The following is a 24,729-nucleotide window of genomic DNA, read 5'->3' on the forward strand; positions in this document are numbered from 1 at the left end:
AAAAAAGACAGCAACAACATGTTCTTTTCTAATGAAACCAACTTCTGATGTAAGTTTCCAGTCGGATTAATAGATCCAAAGTGCACTTTCCATGTCTAAAGCCACAATGATGATCACTTATTTGTTTCTTCGACTCCAATATCCAAACAAGTTGATTTTTTACCATTCTTTCCATTGTTTTACACAGGCAACTGGTAAGAGCGATCGGCCAATAGTTATTTGGATCTGTATGGTCTTTTCCTGGTTTAGGTATTGGGATTGCGTTTGCTTCTTTCCAGGAGGGTGGTATTTGTCCAGAAGACCAGACAAAGTTGAAGTTATCCAAAAGAAGAGATAATATACTTTGGGTGCTTTAAGAATTGATAATGAATTTTGTCCGGACCTACAGCCGTGTCATGTGAACATTTTAAAGAGTTTATTAATTATTCCATCTTGAAAGGTTGATATATACTTCTTTGTTACCAGAACAGAAGTTCAGTTTTTTACTTTCCTGCTGTGTTCGTATTAACTGGAATTCAGGGACGCAGTTTTCTATTGACGAATTCTTTTCAAAAGATTCTGCTAATGTATTTGATATATCCATTTCCTTTGTCTGAAGAATATCTTGTTGTCTTGATACAATTGTCTCCAGTTTGTTTCTTTGCTTCATTTATAGTTCTGCGAGCTTGAGCTATACAAATTTTAAAACGTGTAAAATTAATCATTGATGACTTTTTTCATTAAGTCTTTCAGCCTTGTTCCATGTCCCAATAGCTTTTTTACACCGCTCATTTAACAAGGGATCAGCCTTACAGTGGGGTTTAGAAGTCGTTGTTGGAATTGTTTCATTTGCAATATCATTGAACAGTTCAGTGAAGGTTTCTATGGTGTTCTGATTGTCTTGAGTAGCTGATATATATTTTACATAACATGATTTCGAAAGAAGGCCAATTTGCTTTGCTTTCTTTTAGTTGCCATCTTGAAGGTCTTTGTTGGGCATCTGGTTTTGTAAATGAGGTGATAAGTGGAAAGTGGTCACTCCCACATAGATCATCCCAGACTGGCCATGCACAAGCTAAAAAAAAATCAGCACTGCATATAGTCAAATCAATTGTAGAATAAGTGCCATGACCTGGATGAAGGTAAGTTTTTGTTTCATCACTTAGGGTGTATTCACACCAGGAAAGTCCGATAGTTCACTTGCTTTGGTCAGGACCAAATACAATATATATTTTTTTTTTGGTACGGTTCGCTTTCACACTGCCCTTTTTGCAAGTGAACCAAAATTTGTAAACAAAATCACACGTGTGTCGTGCCGACGCGGTGTCATTGGTTGTTGCGTTAAATCTTACCCAGATACAATAGTGCTATTTTCTGATTGGCTAACAACACCAGAGGAGACGCGCTTGATTCCTGCCGGTGTCGTGCCGAAAAGTGATGGTCCGCCGAAAATTGATTGCGCCCAGTCTCTTTTTTGAAAATTGATTGCGCCCTGGATCTCTTGATCCAGCAGTCCCAGCTGGATCAAACAGAAATAACGTGCAAACAACCATAAGTTTATGTCCGTGGTAGGCCTAATAGCAAAGGTATGTCTGTGTGATACTTTAACGTTTCTTTTAACATAATAATAACAATTGTGGCCAAATAAGTGTTTGCAGGTTATAGCTTAATCAGGTATGACATTTACGTGATTATAGGAAATAATAATAGAAGCCTGTTGTTGCCGATGGAATACGTGTTTGTATTTGGAAAACGGACTGTAGCCTATAATAACATGACTTACTGCTGAGCTATATATAAAATAAAGACCTGATCTCTTTTGCAATTATCCTTATGACTGCATTATTTTACCTGCTGTGTACCAACCAATCCAGCCTTTTTTTACCTAAAAATACCTTGAAATGTCGAAAACAACCCATAAAATGCAGTATTCTATTAAAAAGAAAATGATTGAAGCCTCTACTTATTGCAAAAAATAATGCAATCACTTTTCGGCACGACACCGGTTCCACAGTGAGAGCGGCGTGGCCAGAGTTTTGGGCGCTGCGGCATATTAAATATATTATAAATAGTTTTTCAGCGTGAGAAATACAATGTGTGGTGGGAGAACATGACAAAAGACCGAAATGCGTGACACTTGAGAGCCCTAGCTGTCACTCATTCATTCATTCATTCCATACCAATGATGCACACGACGCGCAGAAAGACGCGCAACAGTATCGTGTGGCCAGACAGCGCGCCGGAATGGAATGTAGTAGGCTACAACAGATCACTTTCCCATAACGCAACTCAGACTACGGAAGCCTGTTAACTCAAAGGCGCAGTGCTTTGTTGCAATTGGGTCGGTTCATGTTCACGCCGTAAACGAACCGTACCAGAGTTCGTTTAAAACCGTACCGAGACCACCTCTTCAGCTGGGTCTCGGTTCGGTTGTTTGGTCCGCACCCGAGTTCGATTGCTGTATTCACACCTGCCCAAAAGGTCCGCACCAAGGGGGTAAACGAACTAGAGTTTGATTCAATCGAACCAAATAAGGCAGGTGTGAATACACCCTTAGTAAACACAAGTCATTATATTGTACACAATCTTCCATTCTCTTTCCTTTAACATCACATCGATCTTCTCCCCATAAAGGATTATGGCTGTTAAAATCATCCATGTGTATAAATGGAGTCGGCAATTGTGCTACAAGTTTATCCAATTCTTGCGTTGTAATAACTTCAATGGGAGATATGTAGATAGAGCATAATGCAATGACTCTATGAATGGTTATTCGAACTGCTATTGCTTGTATTTGGGTATCCAGAACAATATGACTGTGGATTATACCTTTTTTTTTTTACCAAGACGACTGATCCACCAGAAGGTCTTTGTACATTTGGTCCATATGCAATAAACATTTTAAATTTTTTAAGGGTAAAGGCATGATTTGGAGATAGATGGATCTCTTGAATACAATAAGCAAGGGGATTTAAGACAGCAGTTAAATGTTGTAACTCTGCAAAGTTAGTTTTTAAACTCCGACAATTCCATTGAATTATAAGGTTACTTATCTTCAAGTGGGGAAGATAGGTACAGGTCTGTAAATCAATATGATTTTTATAACAGTATATCAGACTACTTACATATTACATATACATATCAGCCAGCACTCTGTATCTCCCAATAATATTAGCACTCTCTAATGGTTTAAGTCTTGCCTCTCAGGTAGGTCCTTCAGGGTGTCGTGGATGGGTGAGTTGTCTAAGTAGCAACATCTTGCTACTGGGGTGCATCAGGGCTCAGTGCTTAGACCACTTCTCTTCTCCATCAACATGTCATCACTAGGATCTGTCATTCAAAAACTTGTTTTTTCCTAACACTGCTATGCTGAAGACACACAACTCTACCCCTCATTCCAGCCAGATGATCCGATGGTAGCTGCTCGCATCTCTGCCTGTCTGACAGACATTTCTTGCTGGATGAAGGACCACCACCTTCCCCTCAACCAGAGAAGACAGAACTGCTTGTGGTCTCAGCCAACCCAACCCCTCATTACAACTTCTCCATTCAGCTAGATTTGTCAACCATAACTCGATCCAGGACAGCCAGGAACCTTGGAGTTGTGATTAATGATCAGTTAAACTTCACAGACCACATTGGTAGAATTGCCTGGTCCTGCAGATTTGCCTTATACAACATTAGGAGAATCCGGCCCTTCCTATGCTACACATCTCCTTGTCCAAGCTCTTGTTCTATCCAGACTGGACTATTGTAATGTTTTCTTGGCAGGCCTTCCAGCATCAAATTCAAGGCACTGATGTTTGCCTACAGAATAAACACTGGCTCTGCACCCCTATACCTAACTCTCTACTTCAGACCTATGACGTTCTGCACGTGAACGGCCCCTTGTGGTGCCATCCTAAAGAGGTACAAAATCACTTTCACAGACCTTTACCTGGACTGTTCCCTGCGGGTGGAATGACCTGCCTAACTCAACCTGAGCTCCGTAGTCTTTAGCCATTTTCAAGAAATGGCTGAAGATGCATATTTTTCATCAACACTTGACCCTTTAATAATAACACTTACCATTCTATATATCTATACAACAATTACATAAAAAAACTGAACTGTGCTAGACTAACTGGGACTAATCACAGCATTTGCATATTGTTGCCCTATAGTTGGTTTGATTGCTTCTATATCCTCATTTGTAAGTCGCTTTGGATAAAAGCGTCTGCTAAATTATTAAATGTAAATGCTTAGTTTTATGATCAAAGCTCTGCAGTTTCAAAACATATAATGCAATGCAATACAATGATGAGTAAGAGATTAACATATAAACATTCATCAAAAGCCTGATGGAACATATTTAATAATGACATTTTAACATGATTTTTATAAAAACATGTATGGATAATCAAGTAAACCTATAGTTGTTTCAGTCCAGTAAGTGTTCATCTTGAAATATTACTAACAATAGAAAAGCTATTCTTACTTTAACTTTAAAAATCAGTAAAGATTTCACAGCAAAAGGACAAGTGAACCACGACTTTCACAATTGTACTAAAAGGTCTTTTACTTGCTAGAAAATTCAGAACTATCAATCAGACAAAAGGATGTTGATTCAAGAACACGTCCTTCTGATCTCAGGGCGACTGTCCTGCAGAGATTAGCTCCAACCCTGGAAAAAAATATTTTTTAGTAATCCTGAAAACATTGATTAGCTTGTTCAGGTGTGTTTAATTAGGGTAGGGTTGGAGCTAAACTCTGCAGGACAGTGTCCCTCCAGGAGTTGCCCATCCCGGTCCTAGAGTGTAGTAGTCTAGAGGTTAAAGCTCTGGGCTTCTAACCAAAAGGATGTAGGTTCAAACCGATGTATGATTCATGAATCATGTTCATTGTGATCGGGACACTTATCGTAATGTTACTGTAGGAGGATTGAATTTGTTGCAAGTGTACTGTAAGTCACGTTGAAACGTGAATGATAAATTAGAAAGTTACCTCCTGTTTTTGTTTCAGAGGCCGTGAACCGTACAGGTTTATTTTCATCAGAGGGAGGGAGCAGCGCTCACGATTGGTTATTTTTAGCATGTCCCGTAATCATTCCTGCTTGACATATACCCACTGATAAACAACTCAGAACAACACAGGAAGGCCTCCCGTTTCCCTCCGTTCATGTCAGTGTCACCGCACTTTCAAAGGAGGGTTTTACACATCTATATGCAGCCCTGACACTCTTATCAAACCTCTGCTCGTACTCCTATACAATCAAACACGGGCCGGCTCATGCACACAGAGCTATAAACACTCCTATAGCACCGCAGGCCTAAAATAACTGCTGCGACGCTTCCCTCTGAATGAAGAATGACCTTAGTGTTTGGGTGTGGGACAACAGAGGAACATTTGACATCTCTAGCTTTTTTTTTATTTTTATAAATCTTCATGTACATCATGCTAGAGATGCCATATTACTTTGTTGCATTCTAAGAAGTTTTTTTTCCCTCTCAGACTCAAACAGGAAGAAAATTATTTTAAAGAAATTAGCAATTGTATGCAAGAAAGGAGATTTTACTATTAAGCTACACTTCTGTGTAACAGTTTTTAATCATAAACTTGCTTTCGAGCATATGGGGTCAGCATGATTTTTTTTCTTGAACGAAATTAATACTTTTGTTGAGCAAGGACATATTAAATTGGTTGAAAGTGACAGTAGAGACATTTATAATGTAAAATAACTTAAATAAATGCTGAACTTTCTAATCATCAAAGAATCCTTAAAAGAGATGCAGTTTCCACACACGTATGAAGCAGCACAACTGTTTTCAACATTGATGATAATAAATGTTTCTTGAGCAGCGAATCAGCAAATTAGAATTATTTCTGAAGGATCATGTGACACTGAAGACTGGAGTAATGATGCTTGAAAATTCAGCTTTGCATAAAATTATATTTTAAAATATATTCACATAGAAAACGGAAGACTTGGTTAGCATAAAATACTTTTTTTCTTTTTACATTAACAAATCTTATTGACCCCAAACTTTTGAACAGTAGTGTGTCTTCTCTCAGGTCCAGTGGAAGTTTAAACACTGTTGTAAGAGTTCCCATGAGCACCACTTTAAATCCTCAAGCAGAACCAAGCCATGAACCTCTCTCACCTTTTTCACATCTTTACGTGTCTTTCTCTCTCTTGGTTGGTTTCAGTCTGCTGGGAGCCAAAGTCCCATAACCCCCTGCGCATGAACACATCAGCAAGTCACTCTTTCATACGTGGATCAGACAAAATGTCAGGAAAGTCTATTTTGGTGCCCTTTGTGGATCCGGAATACATTTTTTTTGGTGTGTGTTTCAGCCATGACCTCCGCCCACATGAGTCACGTCCCCTCCATCCTGACGCCTTCTAATAAGGCAAAAACACACACGGGTCTCGTCGTCCCTGACCTCTGCTGCTTTATCCTGTTTCATCATCAACACACCTCTTTCTATGAATTCCTATTTTAGTCCAACTCTCCTGCTTGAAACACATCAGTTCTTTTCATACACAGATGCAGGTGCCATTTATACATGGACACAAATGGAAAACTGTTCGAAAACTTTGTTATAGTTGCAGTGGCGGAAATAGAGTTTTGGACGTGGTGGCCAGGGCTACTTTAGGGGGTCCATCAGAGCCGAACAGCCCTATACGCACACTACGCAAGTTGCGTAGGGCCCCGCAAATTACTCAAGGCCCAGCCTCCCCCTCGTGTCAATCAAAGTTTACAACATCGATGAGAAAATTAAGTGGAACTATCCTTCTGGTCAAGAAAAGAGAGAAAAAAACAACAATGGAGAGTGAATTGAGGGAACAGCAATCAGGCACATACTTTTAAAACAAGACAATGATTATCTAGTCCACAAGTCAATATAGTTAAAACTTTGCAATAAAGCAAGTTGGAAAGCAATGTATTGACATTGACTATTGATTTATAGGCTATATTGCATTTAAAATGTTGATTGGCTGGACATACTGGTCAAAATGGATGCACATCCTCAGTAAATAATAACCATCAAGTATTAAGTATTGCTTTTATGATTTAAAACAGTGGCATGCTATGGCAAGCCATTTTAGCTATTGATATTTGATATTTAAAATGTGAATTCTTGATATTAAGAATGTACTTTTTCTAGTAACAATGTCCATTTCTGATATCGGGAATTACATTTTCATTAGTACTAGTTTAAGGAGGGAGGATTGTAGTGGGAGCACTGGGGTGTCAGGTGTGACTGTGTGGCAATGGCTAATGGTTTACATGGCTCATGGGTCAGGAAGGAGGACCCCTTAACAGAATTTTGCTTCGGCCCCGAGGGAGGTCAGGATCAGCTCTGGGTCCATAGACTATAAAAGAAAATTATGTGTAACCCTATCCTGGCATCAGAAAAGCATAAATCTTATTGCAGACTACTTTACATTACCCCACATTAGCAAAACATTCCTATACTGAAACTTATGATACTGTGACTGCATTGCATGCATTACTAGCACGGATGTAAACAATGTGTGTAGGGCTAAATTTGGAATTCTCCCATTTGTTTTATCTGATTAACTGTGTTTGGCATTTATGTTATTATTATACTAAAGCCAAAATATTGAATAAGGAAATTAAAAATAATTATCCAAAATGATTTTTCACAATACATATTATTTAGGTCAAAGCATTTTATAACTTTTTTCTATGAAATTTCCAACAAACCCAGACCCCAGTTTGAAAATCCCTGATTTATGCACTTTCATAGTTGTTTATGAATTACTGATCTGTTAAGCATTTATGACTAAATTAAAGTTATTAGTTTTCCCTATTTGATGAAAATTTCCTACACAACATAAATATTAATTAAATCTTAATTAAGAAACAGAGAGACTGAATATTAAAAGAAATTTATTATCTTATAAATAAAAAAACTGGTGAAATGAATGTGCGTCTCTGATGAATCTAATAGAGTCTGTTAGACAGCATGCAGTGCTCTGCTTCTGTCGTATCTCTCGCTCACATCTAAAGCTCCTCCTGACTGCTGCGTCTCTGTCCGAGTTCAGTCAGTGACCTCATCACATCCTCCAGCGGTTTCTGCCCGAGCTGCTTCCCTCCTCTGGTCCGCACGCTCACGCTCCCGCTTTCACGCTCTTTCTCTCCGACAACTGCATGACAAACAGAGCAAGGTTTGCTTTAAGGTTTGACCTTTCCTTAATAGGCCCCAGAACACTCATTCTTTACACATGTGTTTTCTGGATGGGAACAATTAAACCATTAAAACACTTAAAGCTGAAGCGTGTGATTTCTGCACTGATTAACGTTCCTTCCTTGAAATGCATGTCTTTTCTGTTTTGGAAAGGTAATTTATTATACAATTTCTTAATTTAAATGACTATATTATTATTATTATAAGAGTAAATAAAGTGCGAAGCCATCTCGCCGGTGATTCGCGATGCATTCTGGGAACTTTCTCGTAGCCCTCCGTTCGGAGTGTGCCTCTGAAAAATCTCAGTTTCGAGGGCTATGTAGCCCTACCCCTCTATCACAACAAGAATAGGGACACCCTACCCCTAGACGTGAACGTGCAAAACGGAGGGGTAGGGGCAAGGGGTGAATTGGGATCGAGCCTTAATATACAGTAATATTACTGAATTAATGAACTTTTGCAACATCAACACTGCTATTGAACCGAATTAAGTCAACACAGCTCTAAAAAGACTATTCAGCTCAATTTAGTTCAATTTACAGCAGAATTTCAATTTGTCTTCTATTTTTAATGAAGTTTGATTGACTTATTATCCTGTTTATTACTATGAGGCTGCTTTGAAACAATCTGTGTTGTATAAAGCTCTATAGAAATAAAGGTGACTTGACTTAAATATGGCAACATCCCAGAATAAATCCTTACCGAATATATAATTGTACTGTGCGAGCTGCGCAGAGCGGATTTTCTTATTTAAGGTGTTGCCACGATCATCATCAATATCAGCCATGAATCCAGCTTCCCTCAGTCTGCAGACCACCTTAAAAACCAGAGCACAATGCATCAAACACCCATAACTATCCATATATATATATAATTAAGTTTGTCCAGAGAGTTGTTTCTTCTGACCTCTTGCCCATATGTCTCACTGTCGCCCCCTACCGGCACAACCATCACCTGTGCTGGAGAGAGCCAGAAAGGCCTGAGAAAGAAAGAAAAATTAGAACTTTACCAATTCCAAACATCACTGAACTCACACACACACACAAACATGCACACACACCATTTCCCTCCAAAGTTTTCGGCCAGGATAGCGATCATCCTCTCCAAGGACCCCAGCACCGCCCGGTGTATCATGATCGGCCTGTGCATCTGTCCATCAGCCCTGAAAAACACATGACACCAACTTACAGACTCCGGTATAGAATATGGAGAACAAGGTGTTAACATATTCTAAGGATTATAACCATTAACGTGATATTCAGACAGTATTTATTGTACCGCCTTTGATTTTCCATATTTTTATAGAATATAAGCCACATTTTCTATCATCTGAAATATGCTGCGACATAAAATCCAATGCAAATAACGTGAAGCACACAAAGTGCACACATGTGGATTCATGCCGAATGAGAGCGACACGTGAGAACAAAATACTTGAAATAAAAGTTAACCAAAAAAAATGTTACACTTTAATTTAAGGTTTCTTAGTTACAGTAATTATACAATTAAGTACTGAGTAATATTAATTAACTACATGTACTTACTAAAAGGTTAGGGCTTGGTTTAGGGTTAATTGGTTGTAGTAACTATAGTAATAACTATAAATGATGCATAATTACATGTAACAAGGAAAAAAAGATTTACCCAACAAACTTATTTCATCTAGTTGCCAAAGCAACATTTCTCATTTTCATTTAGTTTAGCATGATGCACTAAAATAGCAAACTAAAACAGAAACAAAAAATTAAACTATATAGACAAACTATAATTGAAAACTTAATTAAAAATGAACTTGATGCACTCAAATAGCAAACTAAAACAAAAATAAATAAAAACTATAGACATTTAAAAAAAAAAAAAGATTAAAAAAAAATTACTAAACTTCAGAATTAAAAATTAACTTGAGGCACTAAACTATAAATTAATAAAAATAATTGGACATTTAAAAAAACAAGTACTAATAAAAATGATATAAACAACAAAATTACTAAAACTTTATAATTAATAATTAACTTGAGGCTCTTAAATAGCAAACTAAAACAAATATAAATGAATAAAAACTATATAGACAACTAAAAAATAAAAATTACTTAAACTTTAAAATTAAAACTGAAAAATACAAAAACTGTGAAAATTACTAGAAACTTAAAAGTAAAAAGCCACGATTCACAATCAGAATTGTGGGGAAATGTGCTTAATGTTTATGAAAATAATTTCACATTGTAGAAAATCTTAATGGTCTTAGCAGGCTTCATTTTCTTCATGCAAAATATAGATTTCACATAATTGTTCATATTTTATTCAGATTTAGGGTAAAAAGTGACCTAAAGATCTATACGTGACCGTATCAGTCAGGAGAGTTCTTACCCAATATACTGCAGGTTAAATCTGATGGGCAGCTGGAAGTCCAGCTGAATTGTGGCACACTGGTGCTGTCGGCCCAGGGCATCCCGTATCTGGATGTCGATCTGAACAGATTGCAAAAGAACAAAATGAAGTGCCAGGTGAACACCAAATTTCTCTTTAGCATCTAACAAGGGACGCACTACTGAGCTACAAGCTTTACTGCTCAGAGACTGATGACTGATGAAGTCAAGAACATTTATATATAAGAGCTGCAGGCAGCAGTGTGAGCGAATGTTTAAAAACATCGGCCCTCCAGCCAGGAAAACTCTGTTCTGCGTAACAAGGTGTATCTAAAAGTTAAAGGAGAACTCCGGGCAATTTTTAAGTTAATCTTGATCGTTAGACCTTTGTGAGTACTGACTATAGAAAAAAAACGAACCGGATTGGTGCTTGCTACGCGGAGCTGTGACCGCGAATGCCCAGAGCTCCCACCCAGCTAAAACGGCAGCTATGGGGGCATCGACATAAAGAGCGTTTTTGAACCTCTTAACAGACACAAAATGCAATTAAAATGTCTGTCCAACATGAACAGGGACCCTACATGTGAACAAGATGCGTTTAGCAACTTAGCCATTGTTTCAACTCACCTAAATAGTCTTTTAGACGGCAAGCTGTAGTCTCGCACTGCAGTCCCTTGCTGTAGCCGGAAAAGGTCAACAATGTCCAGGTGGGAGGAGCGTTGATCATGTGCGACGAGTTATGATCAGAGTTGCTTACAAGTGAAGAAGAAATGGTTCGTGTTTGTGCCTTTCCGAATTGTGACAACAGAATGCGAAAATATAAGAGCTTAAATTTTCATCGTCTTCCTTTCCATGACCAAGATTCTGCAGTTTGTGGCTAGTTGTATTTCAACTTGATGTGCAAACTCCCGTAGAAGTACTACGCGCTAAAGATTACCGCATTTGCAGTGAACACTTTGACAAGGATGACTACACACACTCAACACAGCGGGGCCGTTTGAAGAAAAATGCCATTCCATGTACGAAGACTCGTCGCACATGATCAACGCTCCTCCCACCTGGACATTGTTGACCTTTTCCGGCTACAGCAAGGGACTGCAGTGCGAGACTACAGCTTGCCGTCTAAAAGACTATTTAGGTGAGTTGAAACAATGGCTAAGTTGCTAAACGCATCTTGTTCACATGTAGGGTCCCTGTTCATGTTGGACAGACATTTTAATTGCATTTTGTGTCTGTTAAGAGGCTCAAAAACGCTCTTTATGTCGATGCCCCCATAGCTGCCGTTTTAGCTGGGTGGGAGCTCTGGGCATTCGCGGTCGCAGCTCCGAGTAGCAAGCACCAATCCGGTTCGTTTTTTTTCTATAGTCAGTACTCACAAAGGTCTAACGATCAAGATTAACTTAAAAATTGCCCGGAGTTCTCCTTTAAGAAATTAATACTTTTATGCAGCAAGGATACATTAAACCGATCAATATCGACAAGATTCTTTTTCAAGATCTGTTGATTAGGAGTTCCCACAAAAATATGAAGCTGCACAACTGTTTTCAACACTGATAATAGAAAGTAATATTTATTGAGCTCAAATCAGAATATTAGAATTATTTCTGAAGGATCATGTGACACTGAAGACTGGAGTAATGATGCTGAAAATTCAGCTTTGATCCCAGGAATAAATTACATTAAGATATATTACAATAGAAAACAGTTATTTTAAATAATAGTAAACAATATTACAGTTTTTACTGTATTTTGATCAAATAAATACAGCCTTGCTGAGCAAAAAATACCTCAAAACTGTTAAATTTGGAGGTTAGTAAGATATTTTTTGTGTATATGTGTAACTGATGCATAACGTGTTAATAAACTATCAACATCAAGGTTAAAATTGTATGAGGGAAAGTGAATATCCCTTTTGCACCATTTTGTTTCACTAGTAAAAAAATGTTTTCCGTGCAGTGTCCAGCACAGTGTCTCTCTTTCTACCGGCCTCACCTTGGGTCCATAAAACGCCCCATCTCCGGGGTTTAACTCCCAGTGCTCCTCAAACTGCTTGAGACTGCTCTCCAACTGCTACTCCGAGACAAATACGAGAGAGAGAGAGAGAGAGAGAGAGAGAGAGAGAGAGAGAGAGAGAGAGAGAGAGAATGAGAGAGAGAGAATGAGAGAGAGAGAGAGAGAGAGAGAGAGAGAGAGAGAGAGAGAGAGAGAGAGAGAGAGAGAGAGAGAGAATTTCAGAGGGAAAATCTGGAATGTGTCAGTGTACAAGTTTGGCCCTGGAAGCACTAATAAAAGAACCTTCTGTAAACATCTAATTCAATAATCCCAAAATATGCAGAGCTGAAAAACAGCATTAGTTTGAGGAAGAGAGCGCTAGGAGAGATATTACAGTTTCCTTGTTTAACCCCCCCCCCCGAAACTCAGACAACCATGCCTGGAAACCACATCCACCCTTATAAAGCAAAGGCCTTGTGCAGTGCGCTTAACACTGACAGCCTTATATACGGCATACTCAGCTCTGATTGGCTCACGTTTCCCTCCTCTGACACTCATGACCTACTAGCCTCATTCACCACTGTGACCCTGATGATCAACATTAATGAATCCCTGTCACGAAACCCGTCTGTTTGTACCTGTCCTACACTTACTCCGCATGTTCACTGTATATGTTGGTACATGTACAGACAGGATCTTATCCAGGGGCGGAGCGGGGGGGTGGCTAATTGGGCTTAAGCCCCGCATGGTTTGTCAAAAGCCCCGAATCTTTTAGGTTTTTTAAAATAACTTCAACTTTGTTTAATTTCCTCTCAGAATTTCTGATGGAGCGGCAAAAAATTAAACAATGTGCGTGGTGGCGGACGGTAATGCATCGCGCATCACTCAGCTTGTTTGCCAACTGCCAATAAAAACTAACGAAGAAGAATATAAATTAATCTTCTTCGCCGTTGTCATCAGGGGTTGGCCGCTTGCGAGCTGTTGTATGTTTAAACCGGCGTCGTAGCGAGCTTACTGGCTAACCGGCTGAAGTTATTATGGACATCATAAAGTTTTTTTACACGGAACACTAACAGTAAACCTCACCGGCCGGAGAGAGATTCAGAAGCAGCGTCAGACGAACCGCGGACAAGTGTTACATGTGAATCTGCTGTTGTAGGCCTAACACTTGAGTTAAGTGATGACAACAATTCCAAGTACAGATGCATCAATATCGTCAATAAGTTATTTTTCCCCCCATACTTTAATTTAAAAAGTAAATCTTTAATATATTCTAGATTCATTACATAAAAAGTTAAATATTTCAAGCCTTTTATTGTTTTAATCATGATGATGGGCTTACAGCTCATGGAAATCAAAACTCCAGTACGCCTATCTCAAAATGTATTAGAATTTTAGAACAAAGAATTTTTTATACGACCTGACAAGATCTCTAATCAGCTAATCAACTCAAAACACCTGCAAAGGTTTCCTGAGAATTCAATCTGTCAGTTTTGTTCTGGTTGTGCAGCACAATAACCTTTTCCACAATATTACATTTTTTTGAGATGCGCCTGTAATAATGTAATAAACATATTAGTATTTACATAATTAAAGGAATTGTTACGGTGAACAGTGATAATGAATAAATGGTAGCAGCAGAGTATTGCTAATTAAATGAATATCACTGTCCACAATTTTATATGTAAGCTTTTTGGGCAACGCATCATTAATTTACTGTAACATATTGCACAATATCATCAATATTTAATGCAGCAATTCTGAACAAAAAGTACACATATTTAATAATAAGACACAGGTCTTTGGAACTTTTATTGCACACATGAGACTTAAATTATTCTCAGCGAGTTATGGTGGCGTTTTGGCCCCAGTCTAAAAGGGATGCTATATAAGTTTTACACGCCACCAGATACCACTGTGTTTTACCTATTTAGGCAAACTTAAAAATAGTCAGATAATGGTTGCCTCTTTTTAGTTGCCAGGGGTGAAAATGAGTCATCCTTAACATTTTTGGTGTTTTGGATTCACTACAGCTGGAGAACAATTACATACAAAATAGGTTGTAGGCTCTACTCTGTGATTTTTTTTTTTTTACTGAGTAGGCCTAACTATCATAATTTTCCCAGGTAGTGTATAGATTTTTAGGCTTTCTAATATCTCAAACAGCCTGAAAAATAGTGCATTTAGCTGACGTAAATGGGGAAAAAATCTCCAAGGGAGTATGCCCCTGCCTGGACCGCCCCTAGGTTTGGGCTAAGCCCCGAATGTTTACATCGTCTGGCTCCGCCCCTGATCTTATCATCCTGCCACTAGATGCAGAAACACAAACAGCCTTCTGCATCATGCACCAGCGTTGTTAACTAAAACTACTAAACATTGCTCAGCAATTGAAATAGTTGAAAAGAAATCTAAATATTAGATGATTTTAAATTAGAAAAACTGCCTAGGCAACTAACTGATATGATATGCCTAAATAAATAAGATTAAGCTTAAGTACTAAAATTACTAAAACTGAAATAAAATAATAAATTAATGCTAAATAGAAATAAAAAATAAAAAAATACAAAAAAGCACAAACTACTAAAACTTAAAATACAAATATTACATTTTGAATTTAAAATGACGCCTTGGCAACTAACAGAAATAAAAGCATTTTTGTAATGTTGAAGTACTAAAATTACAAACACCAAAATACAATTATAAATTAATGCTAAAAATTTATATTTTAAAAATAAATTAAAATTGATAAAAGCTCATAAAAACTTAAAATAAAAAGTGAAATAGTGAAATATAATATTTGATTTTTAAATTAGACATGTTGCCTTGGCAAATAACAGAAATAAATATGATTAAGCTGAAGTATTAATATTACTAAAACTGAAATAAATTAAATTAATGCTAAATAGAAATAAAGAAAATTATGACAAAATTGAACATAACAAAATTACTAAAACCTTAAATAAAAGTAAACAATGTTTAAGTAATTAAAAGTAAAATAATGTTGAAATTAAATGAAATGACAAAAGCTTATAAAATTACTAAAACTTCAAATGAAAAGTGGCAAGTTGAAATAAAATAAAATATAAACAATAAATAATTAGAAATGTTGCCTCCGCAACTAACAGAAAAAACTAATAAAAATAATGTTAAATAGAAAATTTAATAAAAGAAAATTAAAAAAAAAAATCACAAAATAATTAAAATGTAAAATTAAAAGTGAAAATATAAAAAGGCTAATTCCAAATATTAAGTCGTACTATAATAGTATATAAATAATTCTAAAATAACACTGTGGTGGGTGGTGATCAACAGGTGAGGGAGTGATTGGCGGGCGTACCTGTTCAGCACCGTCCCAGAGGGCGGGCTCTCCCAGACAGGGTGTGGGTCGTGTGGAGAGGAGACAGTGAAAGGAGAAACCGAAGACACGATATACGCTCCTCACAAAATCCAAACATGCCGTGATCTCCTCTTCCAGCTGAAGAGAGAAAAGAGACGCAGCAACGAATAAACAAGTGAAGGGTGTGTATGAGAGACCGTATAAACACTGACATTATAAAAGATGAATCATACGTCAGTCCAAATACAAACGAGTGAGACGCATTCCTTACACAGAAGACCAAAGCAAGAGCTGCACAAACATACAGACACAAAAACACAGTTTTACATGACGAATAATGTGCTACATAACGTAACTGTGTGCCTTCCTCAAGAGAGAGAAAATTACATGCTTTACTTTCAGAAATACAGATGAAAACAAGGAAAGTAAAAACAATACAGTAAAAATTAAGGTTTTGTTAATGGATTAAGACACACAGCTTTTGTTTAGAAGACAATTTATATGGGGCCACTGGCGATCATTTTGTGATTTGAAGCATTCATTATTTTAAAACTCCTTAAAAAGCACCATGTGGTAATTAAGTTTAGCTAACTATAATAACTTCAACAGTAAGGAAGCCAATTATAGACTTTAATTAGGGTAGCACCATATTTCATTTCTGACAGGAATGAAAACGCAGATAGTGCATTCAATGGATTGTACTGTTGTTTGACAACATACAGATTGTCCAGATGATGAAACTTCTTTCAGAAAAAAACAACAAGAACAACTACTTTCCGTAGACCTATGACCAGCTTTCGTCTCTATACTGGCAAGATGAATCCAATCTTCAAGCAAAAGGAACTGGATTCATTTTTGAATGCTATCGATCCACAATCAAAGTTCTGACTTGTGATGATGCCTGAATCATAATCACACCATGTTCGTTTGAAGCCCCGCCGACTGAGCCTCGTTTCTCCCAAGGTATTTTTCTCTATTTTCTGTTACCTGATGGAGTTTGGGTCCTTGCCACTGTCGCCTCTGGCTTGCTTGGTTGGGGACACTTAATATTAAAAAAATGTACTAACTTGACTGTACTGACACTTGGATAAGAGCTATAATAATTGATGATCTTTACAACAAAACTGAATCAACACATTTCCTTTAGATGAAGAACTATTATCTTCTTTAGGTTTCAATTCATTTTTAATTCAATAGAGTTCAACAGGGTCACAGCCTCAGGGAAGAAACTCCTTCCTTAAATGTTGATAGTCGAGTACCGGTGACCCTCTGGATAGTTTTTACCACCCCTGGAGTGGTTTTCGCTGAACAATTACCATACCACACAGAGATGCAGTTGGTCATTATGCTCTCGATGTTACAGCAGTGGAAATTAGACCAGTATCTTGGGACAAAGTTAAGCTTTCTAAAGGCTCATCAGAAAAGAATGATGCTGTTATGCTTTTTTGTAGATTATGGAGGAGGACCATCCGAGATCCGAGATCATCGGAGATTTGAACCCCCAGAAACTTAAAGCTTGAAACACAATCTACTATGACTCCATTGATGAAAATGGGAGCATGTACTTGGCTCTTAGTTCACCTGAAGTCTACAATGATCTCCTTGGTCTTCTCATTGTTGAGGAACAAGTTGTTGTCAGCAAACCAGAGTCAGGAGCTGGACCTCATATAGGCAGTCTCGTCAACCCCACTGAACAGACCAACCACGCTGTGTCATCTGCCAACTTAATTATGGTGTTAGAACCATACACAGAGACACAGTCATGAGTGAAGAGAGAGTATAAAAGAGGACTCAGCATACAGCCTTGCAGCAAACCAGTGTGCATGGTGGGAATGGAGAAGAGTCTATCAAGCTTAACAGCCTGGAGTCTGTTAGGTAAAAAGTCAAACATCCATTTGCAGAGTGATGTGCTGATCCTTAACTGGAGACCAGCATGAAGGGTACATTGTATTGAATGCTGAACTGAAGTCAACGAACATCATACTGATGTAGGAGTTGGGACTATCCATCTTGGTCAAGGCAGAATGGAGTGACGAAGAGATGACATCCTCTGTACACCAATTTGTGTGATAGGCAAATTGGTGAGGGTCCAGGGCAGTGGGAACACCAGCCTCTTGAAGCACTTTATGGGGGTTAGTGCAAATAGGCAGAAGTCGTTCAAGGCTGACGCAGTCCATCAAGACCCTGCAAACACAACTTCCCCGCACAGACTCTGAAGACTCGTCCATTCAATCTGGGCCACCTTACATCCACCCTACCCAAGGTGTAAAACTCAGTGGAGGAGAGTGAGAGATGCAATTCGCCAGGTTATTACCCTGGTCAAAGCGAGCATTCACGGTTCCATGCTGGTGGAATGATCTCCCCACCCTCGTCCGGAATGCAGCATTCAAAAGACAACTGAAAACTCATCTCTTCCGTGAGCACTTAACATAAAAAAACAAAACAAAACAAAACAAAACAAACTTTTTCTTGAATTTCTTTGCTTGTCTGGTTTATGCTACTCTGAGCAATGTTTGAACTTTGTATTCTGAGCACTACTTGCATTGTTTTTGCCTCTCCACCAGTGGTGGCTCCTGCAAAATCTCTCAGGGGGGGCAAATGTTTCAATCAACTTTATCGCATGCAGACTTTTTAATAGATTTAACTTTAGGGTTTGAGATGTGCAGGAATCAACTTAAAACAGGTTTTTCTTTCGTTTCCTGAAAAGTAACAGTTTTGGACATACAAGGCTTCCATCCGACAGCGATGATTTGTGTGTGTGCGTGTGTGTTAATTAACATTTTACCAAAATTCAAGCTCAAATGGAGTTTGACAAGGGTAAATGCATTTTCAATCCACTCAGATAGTTTATTTTATTAAAGATTCCACTAGGTGGCAACAGATAATATTGTTGACTGAATCATTGACGTGTAGGATAAAGATTGTGTTGGTGTTCGAATGGAATGTACAAATTTCAAAGTACAATGCTAGGAGTAAAAAAGACTGCTACCATCCTTTCCTAAACTGATTGTAAAAACAAAGTGAGATTTTCCAACACTCGAGTATTTAAATGGTCAGCAATAAATACCTCCTCTGCTTGTCTCTTCTCCCAAGGCCCTCCTAGATCTTGTTGTTCCTGTTGCTAACTTGTTACTTGCTCCTGCTCCTGAAATGAGCTCTGGTCCCGATTACTACGACGGCTGAATGGTATTTCTTTTAATGACACGATAGAATTAACTGCGTTCGCCATGACGTTGTTCAAGTTCAACTGGCCTCAACTCGCGAGATGTCCCAACAGTCTCTCTCGCTCTCGTTCTGTTTTTTATTTTTAATTTTTAAATCACATTTGATAAAGATATTAAAGTAGTGTTTCATTTTTTCTTGTTGTTCAAATTCAAAATTGTTTTCAAATATTATTTGTCACTTAATCTTAAAGATTTTTAATAGTGTATGTTTGTTCCCACCAATCGCTGCACAAGTTAAGGATACGTATGATGACGTAAGCACGTTAGTGCGAGCCCTCCCGGAACCCATAGAGAATGCATTGCAGTGCCTGCAGTTCGAAAAAAAAAAACATCTTTGAATGTAAGTCTATGGGAACACTCTGGGCGATTCTCAGCCAGAGTGAAATCGCCCAAAAAGAGGCGGTACTCCACAGAACGTGACATGACGCTGATTGGACTATATCCAGATGCACAGTGACGGCTAGCGGAACTCTGTGGTGAATGAGATTGTGAATGTGATTGAAAAAGTCCCTTTCACACTTTGGTGGTGCGTCGCCCAATCGCCCTAATGAAGAAACCGTCCCTGCTATCCACGATGACTCGCGTCGTTTAATCCTCAAATGTAAGTCGCTTTGGATAAAAGCATCTGCTAAATGACTAAATGTAAATGTAGAAGTGGTTAACGTTGGAAGGAGAGGTAGAATTGGATGGGGGCACAGAAGTGGATGTCTCGAAATCTGCAATAGTCCGAATGCCTTTCCACATACATCGGGGGTCTGAGTCGTCGAAGTTTCCCTCAATCCGCTTTTTGTAAGCATATTTAGCCTTCATGATGCCTCTCCTGTGGTCGACCCTGGCTGAGCTATAAGCTCCCTGGTTTCAAGACCAAAAAGCTGCACCTCTGGCTGTGAACAAAAAGCAAACCTCCCTGTTAATCCAAAGCTTCTGGCTAGGTAAAACGTATTTGTTTTAGTGACATCACACAGTCAAACACACTTGCTTCTGAAGTGATCTGTGGTGGCATGTGCAGCAAACGTACTCCAGTCTGTGTGTTGGAATTGGTGTTGGAGAGCAGAATCGGCAACATCTGACCAGATCTTGGTTTTCTTCGTGGGTCATCTCGCTTGATGACCTGGCTATACTCGCTGAGTAGGAACAAAGAGAGATGCTCAGATAGTCCCAGGTGGGGAGGGGGATGCATCAGCAACAGTGTAGACATGGTCCAAGATTTGATGTGGTCTTGTAGAGCATGAGACATTCTGATAGAATCAAGGAAGCGTGCTATGTTGCAAGGATGGAAGACCCCAGCAACAATAAAGGCCCCGTCTGGATGTGATGTCTTTCATGGCCATTTTAACGTTGCTTCTGGTGGAACAAATCGAAGCAGCAATTATGCCTGTGAACTCCTGAGGAAGGTAAAAGTGTCTGCACTTAAAGGGGTCATATAATGGTACATGCACTTTTTCAAGTTGATTGTACTGAAATGTGTGTTAGCAGTGCCTGTACACAACCATCATATAATGATAAAAATCTATCCAGTGTTTTTGTTTTAATCTCCTTATATGTTTTCCCCTGCCTCAAATTGAGCCGTTCGATTTTGTGACGTCACTAAATCGGACGCCCCTCCCACGATTGTTGATTGACAGCAGCGTTTCAACAGATCCCTGCCCATAGTCCGTCATTGTTGATACGCTGGAGCAGAATGGCGTCTAAGCGATTGTGGTGTTCTGTTCTTGGGTGTAATAACGAACACAACAGTAATTTTGATGTTCCTAAATCCGAACCGCTGAAGACACAGTTTTGTTTTCGAAGGGAATATTCCCCACGAGCAACGTCAATGCTTTCATGTTTGCGCGATTCGTAAATCTTTTCTCACGAGACTGCTTTATTAACGAAGTAACTTATAAAGCTGATTTTGATAAGCTGCTCCTGAAATAAGAATCGTTGACAACTATTCATGTCTCCCTGCTGAACCTCCAGAAATAGTAAGTGTTAAATTTGATTAACCTTTATATTAATCTTTGCAAATCGCTTCACGATGAATGCGGCTAAGGTTTACACTCAGGGTACATACGTTATGTTTTCTATGTACGACGTTCTCAATGTAATTCATAATCCCACGTTTCTAATGAACAACGCATTATGGTTATTGTGTTATTACAAACTGAGTACGTTACATCAGTAAAGACATAGTGTTCGAACATCTCACTAAGTTACTCTACCCTGCCAGTACACAAAGATAGATCAAAGTGACGATATAATAACCAACCATTCAGAAACGTCATGTTCGAGCCTTACTTTTCGAACTTCTTCGGGACGTCATCTTGTTCCGACTCCGGTTCAAACTGATACGGTTGCCCAGATGTGTCCTCCTCAGAGACTCCTGCTGCAATTTTTTTCCTATACCCTCAACTATGGTCAAGGAAACACTCCACGTGCGGTGTGGTCATAACGCTGTTATGAACGCCCGCAGAACAGAGGGCCGGAGTGAGCGTAGCTCATTATCATTTAAAGGCATATGCAATGAAAGGGCGTGCTGAAAACAGAGCTGTTTTTGACCAGGTAAAATTAGTGTTTTTTTACAATACTAACGAAATTTTTTAATTAAAGTTTATTACAAACTTTACATTGAGACCCTAAAGAAACAAATTAACTTGTATGAAAATGGCATTATATGACCCCTTTAATAAACATATTCCAAATCCATAGAGCAGCGACGATGGTAGAGTCAGAGTACCATGATTTATTCAAAACATGCATACAGCACCTTGTAACAATGTTCAGGGAAGGAGGCGAAAACATTTAACAAACTTTATTAAAACAAAACAAACACACCAAAAATACCGCCAGCAGCCCCTCGCGGACGACTGCTGGCTACCGAAAATAAAATACAAATACAAAAACCAAACAACTAAAACACAGGCCTGTTCCTCTCTCGATCATCAACGTCGTCGTTCCTCCTTTATGGTTCCGCTCCTCCGTGAGAGACGCGAGACCGGTGTGCAAACAAAAAAAACATTAAGTTAACAGTCTACAAGCCTCCCCTGTGTGAAGATCCAAGTCTACAAGCCTCCCCTGTGTGAAGATCCAAGTCTTTAGTTCATCCAAATGGTTTGTCAGAGACCTCTCAATGGCGAGGAAAATACTAGGCAGCGCTGGCTGATGAGGGTTTAGACTTAGCCTAGCACACAGACTTCCACGCTTCCCCCCCGTCTCCGTTTGCAGTCTCGACGCTTGCGCCAAGCACTTACGCAGATTGTCCGCAGATCCACGGTGCCCTAAATAACTCCAGCGGAAATTAAAAGTTGAATTAATAGTCCAAAACTGTGTAGCACAACGGTAGTTTATATCCAGAAGTGACTGCCTGAATCTGCTTGACAGATGCTTCTGCTTGGTCTAAAAGTCTTCTAAAGGCAGGCAGCTACATACACACACACACACACACACACATACACATTATCTAAATATCGTTTAAAGAAAGAGACGTTATTTATAAAATTTAAGTTTTTTAAAGCTTGTCACCATTTCTGAACAAGCTTATATATATATTAAGGTTTTCTTTTAGTTTAAAACATTTTACAATGCGTAAACAAAAATATTTTAAAAAAAGCATTTAAGCTCAAGCGGCGCGAACGGAAAAAACGCTAATAAAGCAGACTGCACAGATATTGTACTAAACTTACATGCACTCGAGTCAGCATTATCGTGTTTATATTGTTTCACGTTCATGTTGAGAAAAACAATAATATCCACATGCTCGAGTGAGAAAACGTGCCACGCTGACAGACTTTGCAGAGACACAGTGCGCAAAGTAAAGTTACTAACTGCACTCTCTCACACCTGTCTCCTTCAACGAAACTTAAAGGAAGCATTATGTCTCAAAATAATTTTGCTACCAGAAGATATCATCTCGGATCACGATTCCCGGGTAAAGCTGTGCTTAACTGCACTCGTTAATGCAGTGATGGACAGCTGCTTCCTCAGTCGACTGGTGTTTGGATTTCATGTGATTTCTCATTGTGGTGGTGATACTATGATAACTCGGTTTCATTAATAATTGCTTAAAAGCAATTCCATTTTGTAATATTATTTTCATCTAGTAATTCCAAACTTCGCGAGGCAGACGACGACATTATGCGATCAAATACAATCCACTTGTTAGACACGCTCCACAGTGCCATCCAGTGCATTTAATTATAACTGCAAATTTTTTTTTTTAAGAAAAACAGAAAAAATCTAGCATTATATAGCATTTTACTTATCGAATAATAATTACGGATCGTATAAACGAAAATTCGAATATTCGTGCACAACCCTAATATATATATATATATATATATATATATATATATATATATATATATAGTAGGGGTGTAACAATATTCGAACCGAACCGAAGAACCGCGATACAGAACTCCGGATTCGAATCGCGATACTCTCACCGAACACGCCCTGCCCCGCCCCCTGCTACCCCGGCCCCGCCCAGCCCGGCTCATTGGACTTGGAATGTGTACACAACGAATTCAGTTTTGTAGCCTAACCACCATTAACACCAAATAGCAAGCTCCGTGTTTTGTTACAAGTTGTTGCAAGGTGTAATCTTCAAATTCTGACTATTTGATCACAAAAATCAAACAATAAATGCCGTTTTGACGCTATTTAATGTGGCGTGACAGATCACTGTACTAGCTCCTCATTTCAAGTGGCAGCGCGGAGTGCGAGTAAACGCGATCATCTCTTCCTCAGTTACAGAATAAACATGAATGGACACCTGAAGGTATGTTGAAAAATACAGTATACTTACTGAAAGGCATCATAACTCGTGTAATCGCTCAATCAGTGTTTCAGCAGCGGAAAGACGTCAATAAAACAGCATAGCTTGTCACTAGCATTATATTTACCTCAGCAGGCAAGTGATTCAGTGTCCACAACTTGTTGTTTCCTAGAGAAATGAACTCTTGCACTAAATAAATGCACTATATTATCCTATATATATATCTTGATTATTTAATGTACGTTTAAAATATCTTTCATGAAAATGACAGCAACGCTGTAAATTATTATATTTCGATAACAAATTAGAGTAAAGTTAATACAAAAACTGCCTTATGTTCAGTTTACATGTTTTCATTCAATGTGTTGGGTGTTGATTATTATATCTAAAAAATAAATAGCATCTGAATTCAGGCTCTGTTGTTAACCTTTAATGTTATAGTAATGTGCGGCTCCCTATATAGTTTACAGCATTAGCAGATTTTTAATCCTTGCAGAACGTTTAATTGTAATTGAATTAATTTAAAGACACCATTTTTTCATTAAACCATGGTTCAGGTCTTTTATTGTTTTTATACTGATGATTTTGGCATACAGCTCATGAAAACCCAAAATTCCTATCTCAAAAAATTAGCATATCATGAAAAGGTTCTCTAAACGAGCTATTAACCTAATCATCTGAATCAACTAATTAACTCTAAACACCTGCAAAAGAAGACCTGCAGAAAGCAGTGGACTGAGTCTGGAGTAGAAACATCCAGAGCCACCGTGCACAGGCGTGTGCAGGAAATGGGCTACAGGTGCCGCATTCCCCAGATCAAGCCACTTTTGAACCAGAAACAGCGGCAGAAGCGCCTGGCCCGGGCTACAGAGGAGCAGCACT

The 24,729-nt window shown here is 38.5% G+C and overlaps 1 protein-coding gene and 1 long non-coding RNA gene across 3 annotated transcripts in view; one reads left to right on the forward strand and one right to left on the reverse strand.

Moving 5' to 3' along the window:
* The window catches only part of LOC143715379 (uncharacterized), a 582,927-nt gene that overhangs the window by 102,145 nt on the left and 456,053 nt on the right, over positions 1-24,729 (forward strand). The gene's annotated exons all lie outside the window — the stretch shown is intronic.
* Positions 7,861-24,729, reverse strand: part of tars2 (threonyl-tRNA synthetase 2, mitochondrial) — a 38,465-nt gene continuing 21,596 nt past the window's right edge. For both annotated transcript variants that reach the window (XM_077207003.1, XM_077206993.1), the window contains exons 12-18: positions 15,871-16,008; positions 12,534-12,611; positions 10,543-10,643; positions 9,236-9,337; positions 9,082-9,154; positions 8,878-8,992; positions 7,861-8,134 (exon numbers count right to left, since the gene is read on the reverse strand). In XM_077207003.1, the coding sequence (XP_077063118.1) occupies positions 7,992-8,134; positions 8,878-8,992; positions 9,082-9,154; positions 9,236-9,337; positions 10,543-10,643; positions 12,534-12,611; positions 15,871-16,008 (750 nt within the window). In that variant the 3' untranslated portion in view covers positions 7,861-7,991. The remainder of the gene's footprint in view (positions 8,135-8,877; positions 8,993-9,081; positions 9,155-9,235; positions 9,338-10,542; positions 10,644-12,533; positions 12,612-15,870; positions 16,009-24,729) is intronic.

The sequence above is a fragment of the Siphateles boraxobius genome, unplaced genomic scaffold (assembly GCF_051911475.1).
Source record: "Siphateles boraxobius isolate OS27281-9 unplaced genomic scaffold, OSU_SipBor_1 12, whole genome shotgun sequence".
Taxonomy (NCBI): Eukaryota; Metazoa; Chordata; class Actinopteri; order Cypriniformes; family Leuciscidae; genus Siphateles; species Siphateles boraxobius.